The sequence below is a fragment of the Idiotropiscis lumnitzeri genome, chromosome 17 (assembly GCF_059441095.1).
Source record: "Idiotropiscis lumnitzeri isolate Australia: NSW breed Sydney's pygmy pipehorse chromosome 17, RoL_Ilum_1.0, whole genome shotgun sequence".
NCBI lineage: Eukaryota > Metazoa > Chordata > Actinopteri > Syngnathiformes > Syngnathidae > Idiotropiscis > Idiotropiscis lumnitzeri.
The window spans coordinates 13,571,874-13,594,970 of NC_142407.1; the positions used below are offsets into that span (position 1 = coordinate 13,571,874).

At 42.2% G+C, this 23,097-nt stretch overlaps 3 protein-coding genes across 4 annotated transcripts; 2 read left to right on the forward strand and 1 right to left on the reverse strand.

The window, feature by feature from the left end:
- Positions 1-69: 69 nt before the first annotated feature.
- rabgef1 (RAB guanine nucleotide exchange factor (GEF) 1) lies at positions 70-4,761 on the reverse strand. The gene is made up of 9 exons (XM_088278909.1): positions 4,501-4,761; positions 3,395-3,574; positions 3,057-3,268; positions 2,607-2,773; positions 2,422-2,503; positions 2,219-2,351; positions 2,057-2,148; positions 1,717-1,973; positions 70-1,213 (listed from the first exon to the last, which is right to left on the reverse strand). The coding sequence occupies exons 2-9, from the start codon at positions 3,571-3,573 to the stop codon at positions 806-808; spliced, it is 1,530 nt and encodes a 509-aa protein (XP_088135035.1). The 5' UTR covers position 3,574; positions 4,501-4,761; the 3' UTR covers positions 70-805.
- A 673-nt stretch (positions 4,762-5,434) lies between these two features.
- LOC148320386 (uncharacterized) lies at positions 5,435-7,186 on the forward strand. Its single transcript, XM_088278910.1, has 3 exons — positions 5,435-5,752; positions 5,907-6,209; positions 6,433-7,186. Exons 1-3 carry the CDS (start codon positions 5,441-5,443, stop codon positions 6,892-6,894), a joined length of 1,077 nt encoding a protein of 358 aa, XP_088135036.1. The 5' UTR covers positions 5,435-5,440; the 3' UTR covers positions 6,895-7,186.
- Positions 7,187-7,461: 275 nt separating this feature from the next.
- ttc3 (tetratricopeptide repeat domain 3) lies at positions 7,462-23,061 on the forward strand. 2 transcript variants are annotated; one of them, XM_088279795.1, is made up of 44 exons: positions 7,462-7,684; positions 9,238-9,326; positions 9,408-9,453; positions 9,540-9,693; positions 10,236-10,317; positions 10,384-10,437; positions 10,609-10,744; positions 11,062-11,147; positions 11,307-11,401; positions 11,498-11,560; positions 12,102-12,156; positions 12,480-12,654; positions 12,724-12,778; positions 12,909-13,020; positions 13,129-13,165; positions 13,724-13,794; positions 14,111-14,263; positions 14,370-14,450; positions 15,139-15,248; positions 15,317-15,443; positions 15,526-15,639; positions 15,714-15,812; positions 15,909-16,051; positions 16,146-16,282; positions 16,586-16,906; positions 17,050-17,319; positions 17,401-17,441; positions 17,687-17,740; positions 17,840-17,898; positions 17,974-18,129; positions 18,722-19,217; positions 19,727-19,795; positions 19,870-20,019; positions 20,105-20,244; positions 20,322-20,390; positions 20,513-20,609; positions 20,854-20,957; positions 21,037-21,115; positions 21,267-21,362; positions 21,462-21,631; positions 21,933-22,047; positions 22,116-22,238; positions 22,617-22,709; positions 22,869-23,061. In XM_088279795.1, the coding sequence occupies exons 1-44, from the start codon at positions 7,603-7,605 to the stop codon at positions 22,974-22,976; spliced, it is 5,166 nt and encodes a 1,721-aa protein (XP_088135921.1). In that variant the 5' UTR covers positions 7,462-7,602; the 3' UTR covers positions 22,977-23,061. The 2 variants fall into 2 exon arrangements, with proteins under 2 accessions (XP_088135921.1, XP_088135922.1); XM_088279796.1 differs by lacking the exons at positions 7,462-7,684; positions 9,238-9,326; positions 9,408-9,453; ... (6 more) ...; positions 11,498-11,560; positions 12,102-12,156 and adding an exon at positions 12,246-12,345.
- Positions 23,062-23,097: the final 36 nt, after the last annotated feature.

Genomic DNA, 23,097 nt, shown 5'->3' on the forward strand with positions numbered 1-23,097 from the left:
AAAAACTGTTTATCGCATTTCTGTTTTTGTCGAGCTGTGTTATTGTCATAAATCAATCCAGGGTTCATGTTGAGGGTATTTGCCTTTTTTTAATTTTAATTTAAAAAAAAAAAAAATCACAATTTAATTAGCGTCAATTAGGATACTGGAGTGTTAACAACACTAAAGTACAAAGTAAAAAATACTACTAAAGACGGACAGCACGTTAACAGTAATGTTGAAGCATTTTTTTATATCACATATTTTTTAAACCTACTCATACATATGAGTTGTATGTTTTAATTTGTTTTTCTATGTAATGCAAACATACAAAACATCTACCTTTAAAAATCTAGAATGCATTTGGAAAAAGAAACGAAATATAAACTAAAGGAAATACATTTGAATTTCTTTTGCTGTTTTCCAATCGCAAATGTACACATTTTTTAATTACATTATTTGTTGCCATATTAACAAAGTAAACTGAAAAGTGTATTGAGTGAGTTGCAGATTTTTGAAAATAAATTGGTATGTTCATTAAAATTACCTTGATAAACCCAAAAAAAAAAAAATTGTCGTTTCTTGCAGAGAGCCAAAATCATGTGGCCTTGTGTAGTGATTAAAAAAATAATTACAAAATGCAGCTCAAAATTAAATAAAAATAAAAAATGTCATCAATTAAAAAAAAAAATAGCAGCGTTGACTTGTTCAAGTTTGTACAGTTTAGAGTGAGGCCACGGCTGTGGAATGAATCGGCGAACCCTAAAAAGTGAATGAATTGCAATGCATGGAATTTTCCAAGCCGGTGTGTCCTGTTTGGACTCCATTACCCAGCAAACACCTGGGCCACCGGAGCCTCGGGGAGCAGCTCCGTGGCATTGTCGTTGTCTGTGACAGGGGGCCGGTTCACGTTCAGTGGATACTTCTCCAGGGCATCTCGCACCTCCCGTCGCACGCTCTCGGACCAGGACAGCAGCTCGCCGCGCAGCTCGCGGGCCGCCTCCATCAACGCCTCCTGGCGGGCATCCAGGTCCGACAGGAGGTCCAGGTTACGCCGGAGGAGGGCCAGCGCCGGGTTGGGGGCCGCAGGGCCCGAGTCCGGGCCGGGGGGGACGCTGGCGTGTATCCGGTCGGAGTGTGGCGAGGCCTGGCCCGACATGTAGGACTGGAACTCCTCCGGGGTGAGGTTGAGAGATTGGGCGTCCAGCTTCTCGATAAAGGCCGCCGCACAACACTGGACAAAAACAACAAGACACGCGTCGACGCTTTCAAAGAGAATCTCATTTTAGGCCGCAATCTTTGTGGAGTGGGTTGTCATGGCCGCATTATTTATGCTTTTTTTTTTTTTTTGCATCCTCTCAACCATGTTTGAGGGATTATTTTTAATCATGTCCTCCATGATTGGGGATTTTTTTTTTTACATCTTATCCACCATTTTTCAGGATTTTTTTTTTTTTTTTTTAAATCATGACCGCCATTTTTGTGGATTTTTTGGGGTTTTTTTGCATCATGCCCACCACATTTGTGGGAATTTTTATTTTGCAATACGTCCACAGTATTTGTGGAATTATTTTTAAATACGTCCACCACATTTTTTTTAAAGCGTGACTACCATGTTGGCGATTTTTTTTATTTTTTTTAATTGTATCATTGTTTAATATATGCAAAACCACAGGTTCTTTTTGGCATCTCTTATACTTAAGTGTGAATAATTGAAGGTATATGAAGAAAGCCGACCAGATTGGTGAAATAGTATCCGTCCTCGCCGGTCATCAGCCTGCTGGGGTTGCAGAAGCGTGTGATGTACTGGATGTTGGACTGCAGTCTGGGCGGGTTGGCCTTGAGGACGACGTAGATGAGTGCAGGCAGGAAATCATCGGCCGACGCCGGCTCGCGCTTGGTGCTGCCGATGGCGGCGAAGATGTGCTTGCTGCAGCGCGTCACGCACGCGAGCTTATCGCGGGGAACCTTCTTCGAGTCCATCTCGATGATACCTGGAGGTGGACCAAAGAGGCGTTTGAAAAGCGTAAGTAGGGACAACTTTTTCAGCAAGGGGATTAAAAAGTGTCAAAGTTACCCGTGATGGCTTTGACCACGTTATCAGAGGCTTCTGGAATCTCCTCGTCCATGGGCACGCAAAGCATCTGAATGTTGACCCAGTGGAGAGCTCTGCAACGCAAAGCGCATCAAAGATTCAGATGAAATGGTCAGCAAGAACAGAAGGCCCGGCGACACACACCTGATCCGGTTCTGCATGGCCAAGTCCTTCTTCTCGTCGTCGGTGGTTTCCGGGCAGAAGACGCTTTTGTACAGACGAGTCATGATGTACTTCTCCACCTGGTCCATCACCTGCTCCACCGACTCGGACGAACCTGGGGGAACGCCACAATCACGCATTGGTCCCGTTTTCACAGATGACAAGATGTCTTAGTTTGTCCCCACCTTTGAAGTGACTCATCAAGCGGTCGGACAGGCCCTGGTAGAAGTCCTGAACGCATTCCGACACTTCTTCTGCGTTCAATTCCTGACATAAATCAAATTGTGTGATTAGCATGTCGGCCATATTTGTGGACACACCAATGTCCCTGGTGAAGGACTTTTTTTTTTTTTTTTTTGGAAGCGCTCACCTTCTTGCTGGACAAACTGAGCAGGAAGCTGCGGCACTGCTTGTGGATATCCCGGCCGGGCCGCTGCAGGTTCTTCAGGAAGTCCACAAAGTCCTTGGACACCTGGTCCGAGTCGAAGCTGGCATGGCGACTCATTGACGGGCTGCTCGTCTTCACCTCCGGGGAGTCTGATGACGGGGAAAAAATGGCCACAAAAAAGAAAATCCATTGCGTTGGTTCTAGACTTTGATTCCAATTGTTCCCTCATCAGAATATTTGTGGACCAAGCGTGTGAACTTTGCCTTCCTGTAATCTCTTCGTTAGACTATTCTGTAAGACATTTTACCATGATGTCAAACATCACTTTTTAAGTTAGTCATTAATTCACTTAAATTGCGTAAGTAATGCCAACATCATGTACTATATTTAAAGGTTTTTCTTTCATTTTGTCCCGATCGGTTCCAATGTCACCTTTCTTGGAAGCGGTGCGTGACGACGGGCTGAAGAACTTCTTGACGGTCGTCACTTTGCGCGTTTTCTCGTTGGTTTTCTTCTCTTCGAACTTGGAAAAGGGTCCGAGTGAGGACTGGGACTGCAACTGGGATGAAGGCGGCGTGGACTGGGCCTGGGCCGGAGCGCCACGACTGCTGGCGTACGCGGCCGCCTCCTCCTCTCGCTGCAGCCTAGTAAAGTGACAGAGTGTAAATTGGAGCAAAAAGCATTGAAGCTGCGGTGCGGGTACTTTTGATTGGCCCTAATTGAGGACATGATGTAACGTGCTGTCATTTTTGATAAAACATATGTCGTACTTTTCTGCCAAGGCCCAGTCATCCTGGATCTGCTTCTGACGCACCCGTTGGTACTCCTCCCTCCAGCACTTGGAGCACAGCCCCTGCCAGGCCGCGTTGCCGTAGTAACCGCATCCTTTCTTGCACAGCAGTTCTGACTGGTCCACGTGGATGCCGCGACGCTCCGTTTTCTGACTCATACTGCAAAAAAGAAAATGTTTTTGTGGTAATTCCAATTCCGCTAGCACACATGGGGAAATTGACCCTGCCATGATTTGAACACATTGGAGTCAGACTTTTTCAGACCTTTGTGCTGCACAGTCCTGTAACTACACCTTATTCCATAACTTATTTTAATTTTTTGAATCAAATATCAAATGAGTATTTCAGAGAAAATTAGATTTGATGTTCCACGAAACTGTAAAAACTAAATATATATATATATATATATATATATACCAATTTAAATGCATTTAAAGTTGTTACACACATTTTTAAAGCAAGGATAAAATGCATACAAAAAAGTGCATACAAAAATCTATGTACATGCATGTGCCTTTGAGGGGCGGACCCTGGTGACATGTGATGCGTGTGTGTGTATGGATATGAAGTTTGGTTGACAGCAGTTCCTTTGTGTTTGTGCAGATTCTTTTTCACTATTCTCAAGGCATTCGTCAGTTGACGTCCGAAAAGTTGCAAAAGTGGTTCTCCTCCTTTCCCACAATTGATCACAGCAATAATACTGCAAAAACCCGAACAAAAAATGCTTAAAGAATAAAACTAGATGTCGTGGGTACGAACGATGAACCGCGTTGCAGCGGGGAACTTTGTGTCCCATTTTTCTCCAACAGATGCTGCTTTAAGCACGGGAGGCCCAGTTTTCCTGGCATTTAAGCATCGCTATAATATGTTGTGTTGTACAAACCTGTATTCTAGTCCTCAATGCATTTATAACGTTGGCATTTTAACATCTATAAGCATTTTTATGTTGCAATTACATCTTTAGTGACATGTCGCTAACGTTAGCCCCATGCTGCAGCTAAACCGTGCAGGACCAAGGAGAAATACAACCCGTGCACTTTAAACACAAGTTATTTACCACACATTCTACGACCTTAAGTGCTCACCTGTAATCTTTTTAATGCACAAATGTAGAGGCTCTTTTCTTGCAACTCCGATGGCGGTCAACTTTGCCAGAGACGACGAGAAGCTTCTTAGAGACTCTCCTTCGTGATATGGTTAAAAGTTTAAACGATAATCCGCAAAATAATATCGCAGAATCTATTTAATGAGAAATAGAGCAGGATGTGCCACATTGTACCTATTTTATTGGGTCCATCATCCTTCAGACAAGAGGGTGGGATTGAGCATGACGTCATAGGCCACCGGAAAACACTGAGGTACGGACCAAGCGATCACGTGATTGGCGGAACTAGCCGAGTGACTTCGTTTTTTTTTTTGTTACACATGCGCAGTAATGTTTTGAAGCATTGTTTGCTTTTTAACTCAGTTCTCGCGTGTTTTTTGGGGGGAAATGTTAAAAAAAAAAAACACTCGACTTAATTTTTCCAAGTAAAATAATTTGTGTCCTCCTTTCGAAAAACATGTCATTAGTGTTATAATATTACGTCATTATTTGCTCGGAAAAAAGCATGGTTTCAAAGTGCATTTCTTCACAGCCTTTTAACACGTTTGCAAATCCATAATAGACCTTTTAACGTTATACTGTAATATAATTTATTGAATATTAAATCAAATTTTGTGATTTTCTGATCTTTTTACATTTACAATATCATAATGTTGCATTGACTGTACAGCTGAAATTCTTTTAGTAGCCAGATGGCAAAAGGACTCACTCTCACATCACGGAGAGAAGGCAAAAGAGCGAGGAGAAAAGCTTTAGTAGTCGGGGACCACCCAACACTGTTTGCCTCTGGACTTGTGTAATGTTCCAATGGCTGACCGGTTGACTTGACGTCACGCAGACTGTAAGTAAACACTCACAAGGTCAGAAATACTATGGACTAAAACAAGCTTGTTATTACACACGCACAGTCAACTCCAGCCATGATCCTACTGGGCCCCAGTCTGTGCCTTCCCTCGCAAGCCACAGTCCAGCAACTCTTCGTGGCGGCCCGTGATGCCAATGCGGTCCCAAACATTTCTCTGGACCCGGTCCTCAGCGCCTTTCTGTCTCTGGACTCGGCGGCGGCGCTGCAGCACCAGTACGTCTCGCTGCAGAGGAGCCTAAGCGAGGCGCAGCAGCTGGCTTTGGGCCTCCGGCTCAACCGAGAGCTGGGGGGCGGCAGGGTCACGTACGGCGGGGTTGGTGTCGTAGCACTGGCTTTGTCCTTGCTGCTGGACCACGTTGCCCAACAGGTCGGTATCATTTTTGTTCTTGTATGTGAAAACCTGAGTAGTTCTTGTAAGGTCACTACGTTTTTTTCATAGCATTGACATGCCATGCGTTTGTTTTTTTTAATATGTTTAATTTAATGTAAAGACTTGTACAGTATTTGTATTCCTCCATTAGGTCAGAGCCAACAGTTCAGCAGAGGCTGGACAATCGCCTCTGACAAGTCCATCCAGAAAGATTTTTGGCATCGCCATCTCTTCACGAATCGGCGGTATTGCGCACAACTTCCTGAGCTTGATCCCGAGTCTGGCCAATGACCAGGACATGATGGCCGAGACCACGGAGATCTACGACAACTGGCTGAAACTGGAAATGCTGGACCATTACCAGAGGATGACTAAGAAGAAGAGGATGAGTTCCGTTTCCATGCAACAGTGGTTGACCGGCGCCGCACTTCATCTCCACATGAGGATACACCAAGTCAGTAAACATTTTTGCCAAATGGATTTCCTGACATATTTTTGTATTTGTATTTTTAGGAATGTACATCATAATATACGGTATTTCAGCTTTATTTATTTATTTTTATGTTTTCGCTATTTGTTTGCAAATTTTATTTATTGCTTATTTTTTTTTCTTGTTTTCTTCATTATTTTTATTTTGCTGGCCAACACGACTCATGTTGCACTTTGTGTTTGAGCAGGTTCGTCTTCATTCTGTGCCATTTGGATCAATGGAGTCTCTTCGTTTGTCCTACAAGACTGCCTTAAACCGTCTGGTGCAGGGTTACACCGTCTACCTCCACAAGAACATTCTGGAAAGTGCAGCATCAGCACTGCAGCGTCACAGTAACGGGACGTGCTTCAGTGAGCTGCCCTTTAACATCAACCAGACGGAGACGTTCAATGAAACGAGCCACGGTGGAGCTTGTAAAACAGATGAACTGATTTCCAAAGAGGGCTTGCTGGTCATCGAGCCGGGCCGAAACGTCAGTCACAGTGTGTTGCACCACCCTTGCCAGTCTCCGGCTATACAACGAGCTTTAGTGATGCGCATCATAAACACGCAGGACCTGGAGCACAGCAGAAGCTTTTTCCTACACCCCAAAAAAGTCTTCCAGCGACTGCTCGCACAGGAGGATGCTTTTGAGCTCAGTCCAGACTAGATGGGTATGGATCAGCTTGGAGGACCCCCAGTTTTTTTTATTTGATTTTTTTTTAACATACACTGTTTGAAAGTTTGACAGTTGAGCAAAATTACAATGATTTCTTTTGTCCTTCGTACATTTACTTCAACTCATACATGGCCCTGTTTGTATTGTTATTAGATAAGATAAGATAAAATAGGATGAAATAAGCAATGAAGTAATAATCCTTTAATAAACGTGTTGTTTTCTGTGTGTCAATGTGTAAAGGGGGGAAACGACAAAGACGAAATAAATTTCAAATATTTTTTTAAAATTATTTATTGTCATTATCATTTCATTTGTTTTATACAGTATTTTTGTGAGTTTACGTTTGGAAATTTGGCGCCATAAGAAAGATTGTCGAAAGGTGGCAACAGTAATGGAAATTTTATTTATTTCGGATTTAATAATATATATTTTTAATCAAACAGAAGGTATTATTCTATAATTTTAAAATAAAACATATTTTAGAACTTACAATATAATAGTTCACTTGTTCAAAAAAAAGGACCTCCCATTCCTTTCTGTACGCTACGTCACGTTCGCTTTGAAATTAAATGCACACAAGTCGCGTGCGATTGGTGGGCATTTTTCCTTTGCATCCACTTTTACATTTTCCTCGCCAACAAATAGGGCCAAAGTTCTTTTTGAAAAGTTTTTAAGCACATTCTGTTCATTTTGTGAAACATGTTTCATTCTCACGGCAGCGGACCCGTCGCTCCCGATGTTTTTGTTTTTGGTTCTGGGCGCCTCGTCGAAGACCAAAGTGGTAAGAGAGACTCGAGAGTCAAAAGTGTGCAAGTGTGATTTTCTTCCTCGCTCTTTGCACGACAACATACCAAACACAATCAACCATTTCGAGTGCTTATCTTGTGTTCAGTGTCGTCGACATGTACAAACTGTGGTATTAGCGTGTGGGTTAAATGCTAAAGCTAGCTACTCCTAGCTGACTATCACTTATGCCAGTTTTCATTGCAATGCACACAAACATGCCATTTTGTTGCTTGCATTTTATATTGTCGCGTTTTTCCCACCAGGGTGGCATGAGATCGATACGCTTTCAGTTTCGTTTCATTTGAGACGTTCAGCTCCTTATCCCTGGTAAATGTTAGCCTCGTTGTTGGAATGGTTTTCATTCGACGTTGTCATCACACGTTACAAGACAAGTATAACAAGAAGTGCAAGAATTTTACCAGCTCAAATATAGTCTGCATTTTGTAAAGACCGAAGGCGAAGATACGGCACTTAAAGTTAAACACAACTGAACAATCCTGAGGTTCATTCTAGTTGCAAACCTTCAAACTTTTAAAACATTTGAACTGAATTCGTATCTCCCTTCCTTTTCTTACTTCAGTTGAGTTTCGGCTATCACCTCCATACTTAAGCTTTGGGACCATTAAAAATATCACGTAAGATTGTCTAAGATAAATTCTATGCGACGGCTTTCACAACACACGGCAGTTGGTTTTGATTCCCATCTCACTGCCACAGGAAATAAAATACCGTCCCGTCGCAGTCCCAGACCATGTTTAAAAAAAAAAAAAATCCTGTCCTGTCCCAGGGTTTTTTTTTCCTCCTGTCTAATCCTGCTCCCGTGAACCTTTTATCCTGTATTGTCCCAATCCTGTCATTAATGATAAAGTTGATTTCCGAATAAATGTCAGCCTCGAATGGACACACAAAACAGTGAAATCACAAAATAAGGGTCTCAGGCCTGGTTTAGAAATTTCTTAGATTTGCGCTTTGTCATATGAACCTGACATTACTACGCTTGTGCAGAATTTTCAGCTTTCTCCCCCAATATTTGATCATGGAGAGCTGTACAGTTCTGGTAAGACAAAGTGTGCAAAATATTTGCAGCTTGGAAACACACAACTCGGAGCAAAGTGTTCATTGTTGTTAGATCGTGTTTAAATTGGCGCCATCATTTTTTTGTCATTTTACCAATGGTTCAACAAGTATGCTCATGTTCTTTAAAGTAGCTACTTTTTTTTCCAGATAAGTTTTTTAGAGAAGTGGTAAAATTCAAGGACCAAATTGCTGTTCTGGGGGATGGTGACTGTATGTCAAGGTGGGTGGGGGAGGGAAACAGCTTTTAGGAATGTTAGGCTTCTAAATGCCCCCACTAAAAATGAGGATCCTTTGTTGTCTTTGACGCTTCCAGTAGCAAGTCGTTGCTGCATTGGAGGCCTTCTTAAATGTATTATTCATGCTATAGCTGCTCACTATAAACAGTGGAAGCTTTGCTGTTTATTCAGTTGTCCTGTATATGATTATGTTTTCCCCCTAATGGCTTTAACTGACCTCGTATTGGCGTTTCAGATATGGCAACGGTTTCCGACTCTGATTCCGAGCACTCGGACTGCGACAATGATCGGATCGATCGCGGCATCTTTTCGGAGTTTCATACGGTGTGTTGATGAGCATCAAGTGAACACATTTATTTGTCTATTGATACTCATCCCTCTCATTGTTTCCTCATTTCTTGTTAGTCCCGGGTAATACAAGCTGGTCATCCTCCCGTCTGCATTAATCGGGGTAAATCTGAAGAAGATCAGAAACATCAGTTGTGGATTTTGAAAGTCCAGCTCATTTTCATTGTTTCCTTTTGTGTGTGCACTTAGTCTTTGATTCCTGGCTCAGAATCCCAGTGTATGTGAAAAAAGAGGCGGCGATTCAGATGACACTGTCCAGCTTTTGGCTGCCCATCCTGTTGAACGTTGACGCCATGAACGTCGCCTTCAACTGGGCTTCACTCATCGGCTTGCTCAACGCAGAGTAAGTCAGTTGATGGCCAACGCCGACGTTCACCGTCAAAGTCACAATCATCGTCTGTGAGCGTTTGAGTCACACTAGTATTACAGCAACAAAGGAACTATAACAAATAGAACATTTAGAAAAAGAAGCAAAGAATGCATTATCGGTGACGTGGCCAGTCTCTTTGTGGTGATGCCAGCACAGCGCCGTTTACTGCACTTGTGGCAAATTGTGTCCAATTCTGAATCAAGCAGCCACACACAAAAGGGCCGTTTTGCGTGGATTTGACCAGGCACTGTCCTTTGTTCTTTATTTTAGCATAAGCTTAACCAACAAACCCAAACATGTGTATGATAAATATATTGTTTATCGTAATACAGATTAATTTGTGTTTGCTAAAAATGCACAAGAAGAGGACCTTAAAAAAAATAATCGCTTATCAAATCGCAGAATTGAGTATTGCAATGTTTTTTTATTCATGATTTTTCTAATGCTTTCATCGCTATTTTTTCTTTTTTGTGTGTGTGTGTGTGTGTGTGTGTGTCTCTCTCTCACTCGAAAAGTGACCCCACCATTGTGAGTAAGAAGATGCTGCACATGATCGAAACCGTGCAGGCAATTCTCAGAGCTGTGGAGAAGGCATCTGTGAGTCCAATCTTTTGTGTCAAATGGCAGCCTCCGCTCTCAATTGATACTGTCTTGTTTTTCCAGTATTCCAAGGAACAATTACCTCTTCTCGTCGCAATCAATAGCAATTTTCAAGAGGTGAGTCTGAAGCCATGTGTATGTGGTACGAGATAATACCGCACACTCGTTTGTAGCGTAGATGAAATTCCACCCTATTTGTTCATTGCTCCAAATCTGACGACTTTGCTCTATGCAGCAAAGCATTTCTGAATGTGTTTGTGTATGTTTTTTGCTTGTGTGTGGACTCAGCGATTGCCAGAGGCTGTAGAGGACGCTGTAGACTGGCTGGAGAGGACGGCGGGAGAGCCCAACATGCGCCCTCGTATCGAGGCGCTGGGCCACAAGCATACACGTTGTTATGCTTTGGGCTTCATCTTCCAAGAGTGTAAGTTGGCTCCACTAAACGCTAATTCTATTGGTTTATTTCTTGCTATACCGTAATTGACATCATCTGTGAAAACTGACTATGAGACACCTACAAGACGTGCACAATGTGTGGCTGCAATGGCTAAATGGCATTTCCGAAAAGATGATTTTAGAAGTGTTTGTTTTTTTTTTTTTTTGCTGTGAAACTATTGTTGAGCAATAGCAAGACCTGCCTGATTATCGAATCCTTGGTGGAAGTCTCACCGAATGACGCAACGCGCGTGGCCTTCCGTCTTGTCTGTAGTGCACCAATGCAGTCTTTGTGTCTCTTTTCAGACATGCTTCACATCAGTATGATGGGGAAAAGTGTGTGTAAAACAATGTTGCAGATGCAAATGAAGCCCAGTGAGCACGCTTCAGCGGTAGGACTTAATAGGTTGCATGTTTTGAGTGTGCGTGTGTGTAAAAGCTCCTTAATTTGATTTATTAGTCTAGTTGCATGCTCTTACTTCAATTTCACCGGTTAAAGTCTGTGGCCAATGCTTTCTCACTGCATATTTTCTGATGTGCTTTTCATCCAGGCAAGTGACTTCCATAAGAAAATCGGGAACGATCTATTTCAGCAGGAGAATTACCAAAGAGCCATGTTTCAATATACCGGAGCCATCAAATTTAAGTATGTTTTCTCACCTCCACCCTCACAAGTTTGTGTGACCCATGAATACATTTGTAACAATTAATTTCTTCCTCTTCCTCCACCCCCCTGTCCCAGCCCTAAAAACCACATCGCCTTCAGCAACCGGGCACTTTGTCAAATCCGCTGTCAGAGATATCTGTAAGTATACGGCATCATTTTTCTCTCAACATTGGCTTGAAACTGCAGACATTTTATTGTTGGAGATTTGTCCCAAGCACAGATGTTGACACCTATGTGCAAATGGCCCAAGAATTTTAACATGTCACACACTGGGAGATGTGGCCAAATGATTTGCTTGACATTATTATTATTTGCAGGGGGGATATGGGCTGGGCTGGCCTGCAAAAAACGGATTTAAAAATGCCGGAGTGAGATTTGGGGGCGGGGGAGGGCTTTGTAAGGTGTGAACAGAAAAGAAAAACAGCTGAGGTGTTACTCCTGCCAATTGTCTTGATTTTTACACTCACACCAGTTTGACTCAGACCTAGGAGAAGCGACATAAGCCGTTTTGGAGAGGAAAATGCTTATTGTCCATAAAATCAGAATTATTGGGCCCCCCATGCATTTCATATGTGTGGTCCAGAAAACGTGACCCCCGAACCTGTCTGATTTCACAAGTTCACTTTTCGTTGTTACAATTAGTTATTTGAGTCTTTTTACTGATTTTTCTTTAAAACAGAGAAGCAGCTCTGGATGCCAAACGAGCCATTTTGATTGAACCGTCCTGGACCAAGGTACTTTTGTCTTGCCCCGGTACTGAAATGGGCCTCATGCATGGACTTATAATAATAATAATAATAATAATAATATTCCCTTTATTAGTCCCACAATGGGGAAATTCGAGATTCGAACCCAGGCCTCCTGGGGAGACTGGGTCCTGAACGCGGCGCCTTAGACCACTCGGCCATCCTGGCAGCCATAATGTGACTGTTATTTTCATATCGTAGTCCTACAATAAATCTCAACAGTACCAGACATGACTTAATGTATTTTACAAATGTTTTTTGTTGTTGTTTATGTTTGTCACGACTGACAAGCTCTGTGGTTCAATTTCCAGGGCCACTATCGCTACTGCGAAGCTTTGTTCCTATTGGGCGAAGTCCAGTGGGCCATGAACGCCAACAAAGAGGCGCAGATTCTGTGCAGGGACGATAGCGATGGAATCAAAGACCTGGAGCAGCAAAATCAGAAGTTTTTGAGCGAAAAGCCAAAATGCCACGAAGGCAACAAAGGTGCACAGCACTCACAAGGTGAATTGCGAGCACTGCTTCCCAAACTCATACTTTAGTTTCTCTTTTCAGTGGGACCCTCAAAGAAAAAACTAGGTAAAGAAACTAAGAAAAGTCAAAATTCAAGGTAAGGGAATGTTTACCAAATTCCAAAACTATTAACTATAGATGTTTTTTTGGTTGAGGGAAACGTGCATAATTATCAAAACAGGTGACGGTGGAGAGTGACTAAAATCAATCCTTCTTTTCGCTCCCAGCAAACCAGAGGCCACTGTTGTCGACACGCGACAGCCATCACGAAAAGGAGACGGCAAAGGCAGTACAAAGAATAGGACTAACAATAATGAAAAGCACAATGATACGTGCACGGTATGCAAACAGCAACTGACGCACAAGAAGTCAAGACACACCCATTCAGTGTGCAAAATTCTTGTGACGGAAGTGAAACTTACCTGTAATTTGTTCCTGTTCATCTAGGCTGCCGGAGGGACAATAAACAGGCAGAACCAGCGAGGTATGTTTCGATTTAGAATAAATAGAATTTAATTAAGATACCCCTTGTTTTGTGTGTATGTTTCTAGTGTTGTGAAATATGGTCTTAATATAAAATCTCTGATTTAAATAAATTAATTAAAAAAAAAAAAACTGATGTCAGAAAAAATGGTTATAATCTGAAATTTTTTTAAAACCATTTTTGGTTGTTTATCTCTTTTTTTTTTTTATTTCTCCTGTCCTTATGGTACTTGTATCAAGTTCCACAGAAATACTTTTTAACAGTGTTTCCTCTTGGGGGTTTGTTTGTAAACATGATCCCTAATAATCATAATAATAATGTAAAAAAGAAATAAAAATAATAATAAAAACATACATTATAAATAAAATAATTACTTATTAAATGTAATAATTTAACACCATCAAATAATGAGCTGTCAAATTGGGTGTCTCGGTCTGCAATTCCTTGTCTGTTGTGACCAAATCACTAAGTTGTCTTCTTGACTGGTGTGCTTGTCCTTATTTTTTTCATTCTATCGAAATTCACATCTGTTGTGATTGTTTTGTGTTGTCTCTGCAGAAGTTAATAAGACTGCCTCTGGAAAAGAGCGGCCCAAAACTCCAAAGAAGAAATCTATGGCTAGTACGAATGTAAGAAAGTTTGTCGTCCTCTAGAGTGTCTTGGAATCAAAAGTTTTGACTTGTCCGTAGTTAACTCACTGCTATATCATGGTTATTTTATGCTTGTCATGTGATGCGTGTGTTAAAATCAAAAATATTTTTTTTCCTAATTTTGTTCATATTAGTTCACTTCAATAATCTTGATGTGCTCAAGATATTTTCATTAAGTGTCTTTTAAGTGTTGGAGGGCTACAACTATAAATTCCGGCAATCAGCAGAGATTGTAGAAGCAATCTTGATTGATTCTTTTTTTTTTTTTTACCTGTGTGTTTTTTCCCTGCTTTAGAACTCGCACGCCTCCCCTGACAGAAGCCGATTGCCCAGAGAAACATTGAGTCATCTGATGGAGGCCGCCCACTCTTACCTGGTCAAACAGTGCTATTACGACGCTGACACATTCTTCACACACGCGTTCAATCTGGTGGTCTCCAAAAAGAAGGCACTAATGCACTGCTGCCAACATTTATTTGGTTTTATTTGTATTTGTGTTTGTAAAAAATGTCAAATGTTTAATTTTTTTTAAATTATTATTACTTTATCACCAGGAACTTGGATTCTCTACAGTGGATCTGCAGCTGGCGCTTTATGGCCGTGTTTGCGCCCTGACGGAAATTGCCAAGCCTCAGGTAACTAACCAAGTAACAGTTATCACCCACCTATTCATAGTTTTCTTATTTAAAAATCAGTTTGCGTTTTTTGTTTTAATTTTGAGGCCATGCCCTCTTATTTTACAATACTTTTACAGGTTGTGTCTCAATCGGAATTGGTCTCATGGCACTGTGTCAAAGTGCTACGTCTCAACTGAGGGACAAACTTTGTGTGTCAGGGAGGAGCTAAGTTTAGCCTGGGTCTGGTTTTGTTGCTGTTTTTTTCTCACAAACTTTAAGATTATTGCTATAAGATGAGTTTGAAATATGAAAGCTTCGAGTAAAATTTAGAGAGCTCAGTTTTTGGCATTATTTGAAGTTTTAACCTTTGACAGGCAATTTTAAACTTTCAACTCACTTTTGGTATTTGCAGCTTAGTAAATTACCTAATGGGGGGAAACAATGAACTCGATTACAAAAAAAAAAAATAAAAAAGTCAAAGCCAACTGTACCGCCCCATGTAGAAATATGGTGGCGAGCCAGGGGAAAAATGTTAGTAAAAGTAAGAATTGGTTTAATTTCACACTTGGAAAAGCAACAGCACAGAAATGACACATACATTTACATACTACATAGCTTACCATCACTAGTTAGAATATAGACAGATGACTTTAGAATGTATTCTTTTTATGCTTGAATATATGTATATATTTTCTTTGTGCTACAGGAGCTCGCAGAAGCACGAAAACTCCTGGAGGAGATCAAATCATACCAGGACAGCTCTTTAGACTGTCTGGTTTTATACGCCTATGGGAGAATTTACCTCAGAGAGAATAAGTAGTGGAACAGATTTACGTTAGTCTTGACGTTGAGAGCATTTCAAGTAAAGTTGATACTCTTGCTAGGTTTGGCTTGGCGCTGGAGCACTTTCAAGATTGCATGCAAATGGTGAAGGATCCAATAACGCCGTGTAAACTCACCTGGCCACGAACCGAAGAAATTGCTAAAGATACTCAGATGGACCATTTTAAAGTAAGATTACACTAAAGGCTTAGTTAGTCTCAACACATTTTGGGTGGATTCTGCCACTTCAAATCCTATTTTGTCGTTTCAGGAAATTTTAGAGCATTGCATATATTCATCCAAATTCCCTCCTCCGCCCGATGGGATCTGTCGATATGAGAACTGCCCTTCCAAAAATATATACATCACTGACCCGGAATTTAAAGTAAGTTTGAAAAGTAAAAAAGAAAACAACATTTTTTTTTGGAGTGTAAATAAATGCTGACACTTCACCCACAGGGCTTTGTCAAGTTAATGTGCAGCCAAAAGTGTCTCACTGACTACCACAATGCCTGTTGGAAAGCGTTCAAGCCGGCGTCTTTTGAAAAGAGCGAGAAGGTAACGACACGGCGTTCTTATTTGGCATCCTGAAGGCATTTTTCCCGAACACGTTATTTGACTGTGTTTTTGTTTTGTGTCCTGCACGGTATGTAGCCATGTCTGACTCCCGACTGTTCCGGTATAATCGATTCTATTAAAATTATTGACGCAACGGGCCAGGTAAAACACGCGTTGGTCGCCAGTCAAAGGGCGGAGAGTCCGCGGAAAGTCAAAGTGAACCAGAAGCCTCCTCCAGGGTGAGGATTCCACTGTCATCAGGGTTACTTGTGATTTTTGAATGAAAATATTAAAGAAAAAAAGGGGGGAATAAAACTTCTCTTTGAATTCCAGTGTGAAGAAATTGAAGAAGAACCACTGTAAGAGAGAGAATAATGCTAATAATAAACAGACCTTGGGCAACAAGGCCTCCGTCAGTGATGAGATTCCACGGCCCAAAACCAACACTGCAGTGCAGACTCAACAGAAGGGTACGGCAACGGACCATACATTCAAATCACAAGCTTGCTTTTTGTTTTAGCCTTTAGCTTTTATGGACAATCATCACCTATTTATTGCGTGGGGATATATTTGCAGCAATTGGCAAAAGTTTAGAGATGCTGTTTTAAAAAAAACTTTTTTTAAAAATCTGTAACACACTTAATATAATGATAATTATAATAATAATTTTAATTTGTACTCAAAGGAAAATAATTCAAATACAATCGATTACTACGACAGACACATCCTACTCCATAGATAACACTGTTGTCACTTTTGGCTCCCATTTCAAGCCTGGTTGCTGTACCAAGATCGAGTCCTGGTGCAAGTCAGTCAGATGATGCAGCTGCTTCGCCAGGAAAAGGGTCTGAGCGTGTCTGACGTGAGTGGCTGCCTGAAGCCCTGGCTGGAGCTGGACTCGGCGCGAGGCAACCAGCTAGCCGCCAAGATGCTCAACTGGGAGCAGGAGCGCCTGAAGACGCTGGATCAGGCCGTGGAGCTGCTTCTCGAGAGGAAGAATCGCGTCTGGGCGCGCGCCTTCATCCAGCTGCTGTCAAATACTTTAGATATCAACGTGGAGCTCAGTCGCTGGGCTGGACGTCTTAACGATGCAGGTCAGAACTCAGTTGTCATCTTCATCCTCGCTTTCTTAACAAGGTGATCTGTAAAGGCACCTTGATCATGTAAGCATGTGGAGTTCTGTTGAAAATCGGATCTGGGCAGTCTTAAAATTGATTTTCTGTGATTTCTTTTGAAGATCTAAAGGCCGCCAAGTCGTTTGTTGAACGCAATGCCGACCACCTGGATGAACTGGACCTTACTACCCTTTTGACCTTTGCCCCGTTGAAAGAGATTATTTCTGACAACTCCCCGCCCGGCTCTGATTTTCTTTCAAGCGACTTGACTAATTATGTCAAACAGGCTCCGCCGCACGAAATGAGACTTTTTATCTGGACTCTAGAGGAGCATAAGGAAGCTAACATCTCGTTTAATATTTTACTTGATGAGTATTTTGTTAGTATGATTGGTACGTATTTACACGTCATATTTATATACATTTTTGCTCGGACATCGTCGTATGACCCTTAACTGTTTTTCTTTTCCCTAGATGGACATTGTTCTGTTCTAAAGAAGTCCGATAATCAAAATGTAAGCTACGCAGGAGTCATTACTTTTAGTCACTAGCCACAACATTAGGTACATCTGAGATCCAATACAAGCACTTGAATAACAAATTCATGAAATGATGATGTTACTCAGTTTGAATTTATCTCGTCAGCCTACAACCATGAGGATGGACACTGATCTTTTGTATTCATTGGATGGGGCAAGTGTAGCCGATGACAATATAGTTTTGCTGTGTCAAGTAACACTTTTGACAATGTCTCTTTCAGAGTTTTCCTGCGAACAATAAGAGTCGAGGGCGAAAAAAGAAAAAAGAGCCTAAGGTAGCTCGCTTAGTCTTGTGTAGTTGGGAAGACATTTCTACCGACTCGGCATATTGTTGCCAAATTACAGTATTTGTCGCTCTGAACGGGTCTTTTCAGGTTCCTTATGTTTGTGGGAGGGAAGCTGATGCAGCGGATGAGTGGGACGAAGATCCGATGTAAGTTGCAACACCCGTGTGGAGCCGTCTCATCGCTTTGCATTTCCTAACAAAGCCCATCATTTTCGTCCACAGATATTTCCTTGACCCCAACGAGCCCTTTAGCATTCCCCGCCACCTCCGAGCACAGGTCGCCGAGTTTGAGGAACAGTATAACAGCACAGGACACACGACGGTGTTTAAAAAGATTTTGGACAACAATCCAAATCCCACTGTGGGAAATTTGTATGAGTGAGTACAAGTCTCAGATGCCTTCTTGGGGTGCCAATTGCAGAGTGAAATTTGGAGGATATTTTGTGACAATATAAAGGTACATTGGGGCAAGAAGTGTAGAAAATATCAAAGCCTCTTTGGCCTTTAAACATCTCGCAATAAAAATATTTATTAATATGGATATTTTAACCATGCTAGCATTAAAGGTGATTTTTTTTATTTCATAGCTCATCATGAAATTTTAGGCCAAAGCCCAATTTCCCTAACTTTTTTGCGAGTAGTGGGTGCAGAACATATTCAAGTTCTGCCTCAAATAGCAAAAATCCATGAATAATTTATTGCCCCCCCCCCCCCCCCCCACAAAATCTGAAAACGATTTCTAATTGTGTATAGATGCCACAAGGTGGCTCCAAATCACGGTGAGCGCCATAAAACATCAACACCACACAATGCATCGAGCATGCACACAGTGGTGAACGCTGAACTTTTTTCCCAATTTTCAGATCCCCTAAGGATAATTCCGAACTGCAACTATGCGGTTAACCGTACAGGCAATTGGGGAAAACAAACCCATCGAATATGTCCTCTTTTCGTCTGTTTCTCCTTGAAGCTATTTTGCACAAATTCTGGAAGTACATGGACCCCTGCTGGCCGACGACCCCCTCCTGCAGGGCGAGATCGAAAACTTCCCGGCCGTTGCTCGCGCCAAAATCCAACAAGCGGGTGGCTTTGAGTGCTTCCTGCTGGCATCCCTTCGCTTCATCAACATCGGCGGCCGAATGGGTCTGGCCAAGCATGCCGTCGCCCTGCAGCAGGCCACCCGCTTGGATCACCCGCAGCCACCCCGCATATTTTCATCCAACCCAAGTCTTCGTAACATCGAGCCAGATATAACTTTTGATTTGGATGAACACTTCCCACCTGCCTGTAATAGCCCAATCGATCAAGTCAATCACTCGGACCGCGACAAGCAGTCGCCCGACGACTTTCGATCCCTGGATCTTTATACTTGCGAGGTGGATGAGTCCTGGGAAACGTATTCCTGCACAAGTGATTTAAGTTTAACACCACCTGAAGTCATTTTGAAGAAACACGCGCAAGTACAGGTAAGATGTCAGCATTTCAGTTTTGGATGATTTCATACTGCTTTGCTCGATGAAATTGTGTTGAACAATGTAATCGTAAAGTATATCAGATTTTGTTGTTGCAAAAATCCAATTTTATTCACCCCTTAGCAGTAGTTTTTTTTTGTTTGTTTTTTTGCTGCTGGCTAAATTTCTCAAGATACTAAACAAGCATAGACCAGCATGAATTTCCCAAAAGAAATAATAGAAATGACATTTTCTGTTAAATACATGTCAGGTGAGACAAATGCAACCTTGGAAGCACCTTCATTGGGTGGATAAATGACTACTTTTGCAACATTTTTTGTGAAGTGCAATTAACTCTTGATTGCCTTCGACCATGCTCCTTTTTTTGTCATGCAAAAAATGTGAAAGTGATTCTGCCCATGTCATGTCAGAAACACAGCCAATTGACAGATTAATCCAAATCAATTGCATATGGAAGCACACTAACACACACTGCGCTTTTGTTTTACATCATCATTCCTCAGACTTGTCAAGCAGTCGAGGACTGCGTTGCGCTGAACACGGAACCTTTGAAGCCTTACAAGAGCCTCCAGGTCAGTTCTTGTGTATGAACTATTGTCCAGATGTGCTGCCCATTTGTTCAAAATAAAAAACAATCGTTCTCCAGGATGATATCAACAAAAGGGGCCAGCGTATTCAAGAAATGGTGGATCAGATGAGTAAAATGGGAGATGACCGCGAGCTGGTGGAACAAAAGCACAAAATGACCTTGGCGTCCTTGGAGAAAGACATCCAGGAAATTAATACCAACATAAAAGTGAGCTTCAGAATGGAATGTGAAACTGGCAGATCTGGCTCGTGTCTCAAATCGCTCACTACCTCCTCCCCCCTCTTATGTCAAGGTTACCGACAAAGAGTTGAACATGTTCCAGCAGAAGTTTGAGGAGGAGGTCAGGAAGGATCAGAAGGAGAAGAAGGCCATCCAGGAGGTACTGAAGGCCCTCAAGATTGCGACGGAAAAGTTGGCGGAGGAACGCGCGAGGTCTGTATGGAAAGCCACGCAACCCTGTTTTAAATGTGGCCTCCAACTAAACAATGTTTTTATTTGATCACATGCAGTCTCACCAAACAAATTCGAGCAAACAAGGCCGACTATGACGAGACGTTGAATAGGTGCCTGGAGCTAAAGTATGTCTTGAGACGTTCAAGCACAGTACACTGACTATTTAAATCAAATCATTCTTACAGTATTACTTAAATGGGATGCTAATAAGATTGATTTGATTAGATTTTTTAATTCCATCTTCAAGCAATCAGTCAGCAACCGAGAAGATGAATCTGGATGATGAAATCACGCGCTGCAAAAACTCAACTGCCGCAGCCATCAGGAGGTCGCGCGACGCCCAAGTAAGATGCTTGAAATATTTTGGAACTTTAGACAGTTTAGAGCACAAGTTACCAACCTTTTTTTAAACCTAGCGCTACTTCATGGGAACTGATTCATGTGAAGGCCGACCAGTTGGCTACACAATTCTTTAACAACGAATTAAAAAGAAAATTGTATGTTCCTCTGTATTTGTTTGAAGAAGTCCAAATATTTTGAGTCAACAAACAAACAAAAAAAATTGTAATCCCAACTTTGCTCCACCAGTTGTCCATGCTGGAGAGCAATCGGGATCAGCGTCTGTACGGCCTTCACGCTCAGCTGGCTGATGCCAAGACTCTGCTGGCCAACCTGGATGAACATGTGCAACGGTAAGGAGCAGCGCAAAACCTTTGAATGTAGATTTGGACTTGACTGAACGTGAAATTGATGTCAACTCTTGACTGGCAGATATCCCGTCCTGGAAGTGAGGAGACACATCGTGAGAGCCAAGGTCCAAGAGCTGGAGCAGAAAATTGCTGCTTCCGAGGTACACACGTGGGTTGTAATGCTCAACATATTATTGCCGTCTTGCTGTTCGTGCTCACTGAGCCCTTTTTACTCTGTTAAAAGCTCTTGGTTCCGTGTAAAAGACATCGGTGCAAAATTTCTTTATGCCTCTGATGGGATTGTATCTCCAGATACAATACAAGGAGCAGGTGAAGCAAGTCAAATGTGGCCAGGAGGTAAAGGACGTCCTCAGTAGTAGTGACCAGACTGATCATCAAGTTTCTCTGGTAAGACATCCAGTGAGAAATTTGACGAGCATCCATGGACGATAGTGCTTCCGACTCGGTGATGGTCTTGACTCTGCTGTCTTTCGTGAAACGTTGCAGCTGTCTTCCGATCTGGCCGCGCTGAGTGTTGTTGTCGCGCCGCCGCCGTCAACGGCACCTGCCGCTCCGGCTCCAGCCACGGTGACTCAGAACGCTGCACAGGCTGCTGGAAACACTGTGTTTGAAAAGGCCGTGGATTGCCTGGGCACCTTCTTCCCTGAATACACCAGGTGAAATCATAATGATGGGGGAGCCATTGTCTAATATCAAAATATTGCTTTGTTGCTATTTGGTGCCAAGCAACTATGTTAAACTGAGGGGGAGCTCCATTTTTAGTCAGGTCATAGCCGAGTCTTTTGGGTGGACGCTAAGTACTTGCTGAGTTTCATTCTGGGCTTGGCCTCACTGTAGCTACGCTTAAAGCTAACTACTAACATGAGCAACTCGATAAATGAAGGATGGATTCGTTAAAGCCACATCCATCAGCCACCCTAACTTTGCTACCTTTTGTCATTTTTTTCCCCCCTCTAGGTCAGACTTGATGAGGTTTTTTAAGGATCTGCGGTCATCGAACGGCGGCAGTCTGAGCAGCATGAGCTTGCCGGATATGCTCAGTGGAGTGAGCCATCTGATCCTGGACCAGAAGGTAGAACATTTTAATTCCAAGTGTCTTGCCTCAGATTCATCACATTCACATTGGCGGTGTCCTCTCAGGAGAGCACATCTGCGATCAAATCCAAGAAGGCTGGGGTTGGGGGTGCGGCTACGCCCCCTCTGACAGACCCAGCTTCGGTCTGGCAGAAGTTGGAGTACCAAACACCGGTCAGCGCCAATGCGGTAAGCCGAGATAATTCCTGTGTGAATGACTCAGTTTGTCCATACATAATGTTAAAGTGCTGATTTCTTTTTTTAATCCTGTACAGTGCAGTTATGATTGATTTAACTTTAAGTACAATATGTTTACATTTGACTTCTTCAATGCTGTGGACGTTCATGTTCGTCAACTGGAATCCAGTTCAATGCTGCCGTTGAAAATGTTTTCCAACGAGTGGCATGGTAGATGGTCTCTGCTTTGAAAGGCAGCTAGTGAATTAATGAACTTGATTGTACTTTGAATCTGCATTTCAATGTTAACCAATTATTTGTTGAGGTGGAACTCGGTGTAATACGTTGGAAGAGCAACATCTAATGTTTGCATTGCGTGTGTAATTGCAGTTGAACTTGGACGACCCTTGTATCATCTGTCAGGAAGACATGAGTCCACCCGACCGCTTGGTTTTGGAGTGCAGACACACCTTCCATAAGGAGGTGAGTTGGACAAAGTCACATATTTGGAAGTCTGAAGTCTTAACCATCAATGTTTCAATACGTCACAAATCACTGGCAAAAATCAAGCGAGTTAAGTCCTAAGTAATTAAGTCTGGGTTTAAAAAAATAGATTATCGATTTTGTTGTGTTTGTGTCCAGTGCATCACATCGTGGCTGAAGGAGAAGAGCACGTGTCCTACCTGCCGGAAGGACACCATGTTCAAAGACTTCCCTTTGCTGCCCGGTAGGAGGCGCCATATCCCATGATGCAAACTCTCACCATTTTATTTTCATTTTCACCTTTTATGTAGATGTTTTTGGTCATGACTAATAAAAGTCAAGTTTAAGTTTTCCTGTCAGTAGTTTCACTTCAAACTCATACACAAAA

Coding starts and splice junctions, on each gene's coding strand:
- ttc3 (XM_088279795.1), top strand. CDS start 7,603: ATGTTTCATTCTCACGGCAGCGGACCCGTCGCTCCCGATGTTTTTGTT. Junction 9,694..10,235: donor ATCGGCTTGCTCAACGCAGA/GTAAGTCAGTTG, acceptor TCACTCGAAAAG/TGACCCCACCATTGTGAGTA. Junction 21,363..21,461: donor CTGATCATCAAGTTTCTCTG/GTAAGACATCCA, acceptor GAAACGTTGCAG/CTGTCTTCCGATCTGGCCGC.
- rabgef1 (XM_088278909.1), bottom strand. CDS start 3,573: ATGAGTCAGAAAACGGAGCGTCGCGGCATCCACGTGGACCAGTCAGAA. Junction 3,269..3,394: donor GACTGGGCCTTGGCAGAAAA/GTACGACATATG, acceptor TCACTTTACTAG/GCTGCAGCGAGAGGAGGAGG. Junction 2,504..2,606: donor TCAGTTTGTCCAGCAAGAAG/GTGAGCGCTTCC, acceptor GATTTATGTCAG/GAATTGAACGCAGAAGAAGT.
- LOC148320386 (XM_088278910.1), top strand. CDS start 5,441: ATGATCCTACTGGGCCCCAGTCTGTGCCTTCCCTCGCAAGCCACAGTC. Junction 5,753..5,906: donor TGGACCACGTTGCCCAACAG/GTCGGTATCATT, acceptor TTCCTCCATTAG/GTCAGAGCCAACAGTTCAGC. Junction 6,210..6,432: donor TCCACATGAGGATACACCAA/GTCAGTAAACAT, acceptor GTGTTTGAGCAG/GTTCGTCTTCATTCTGTGCC.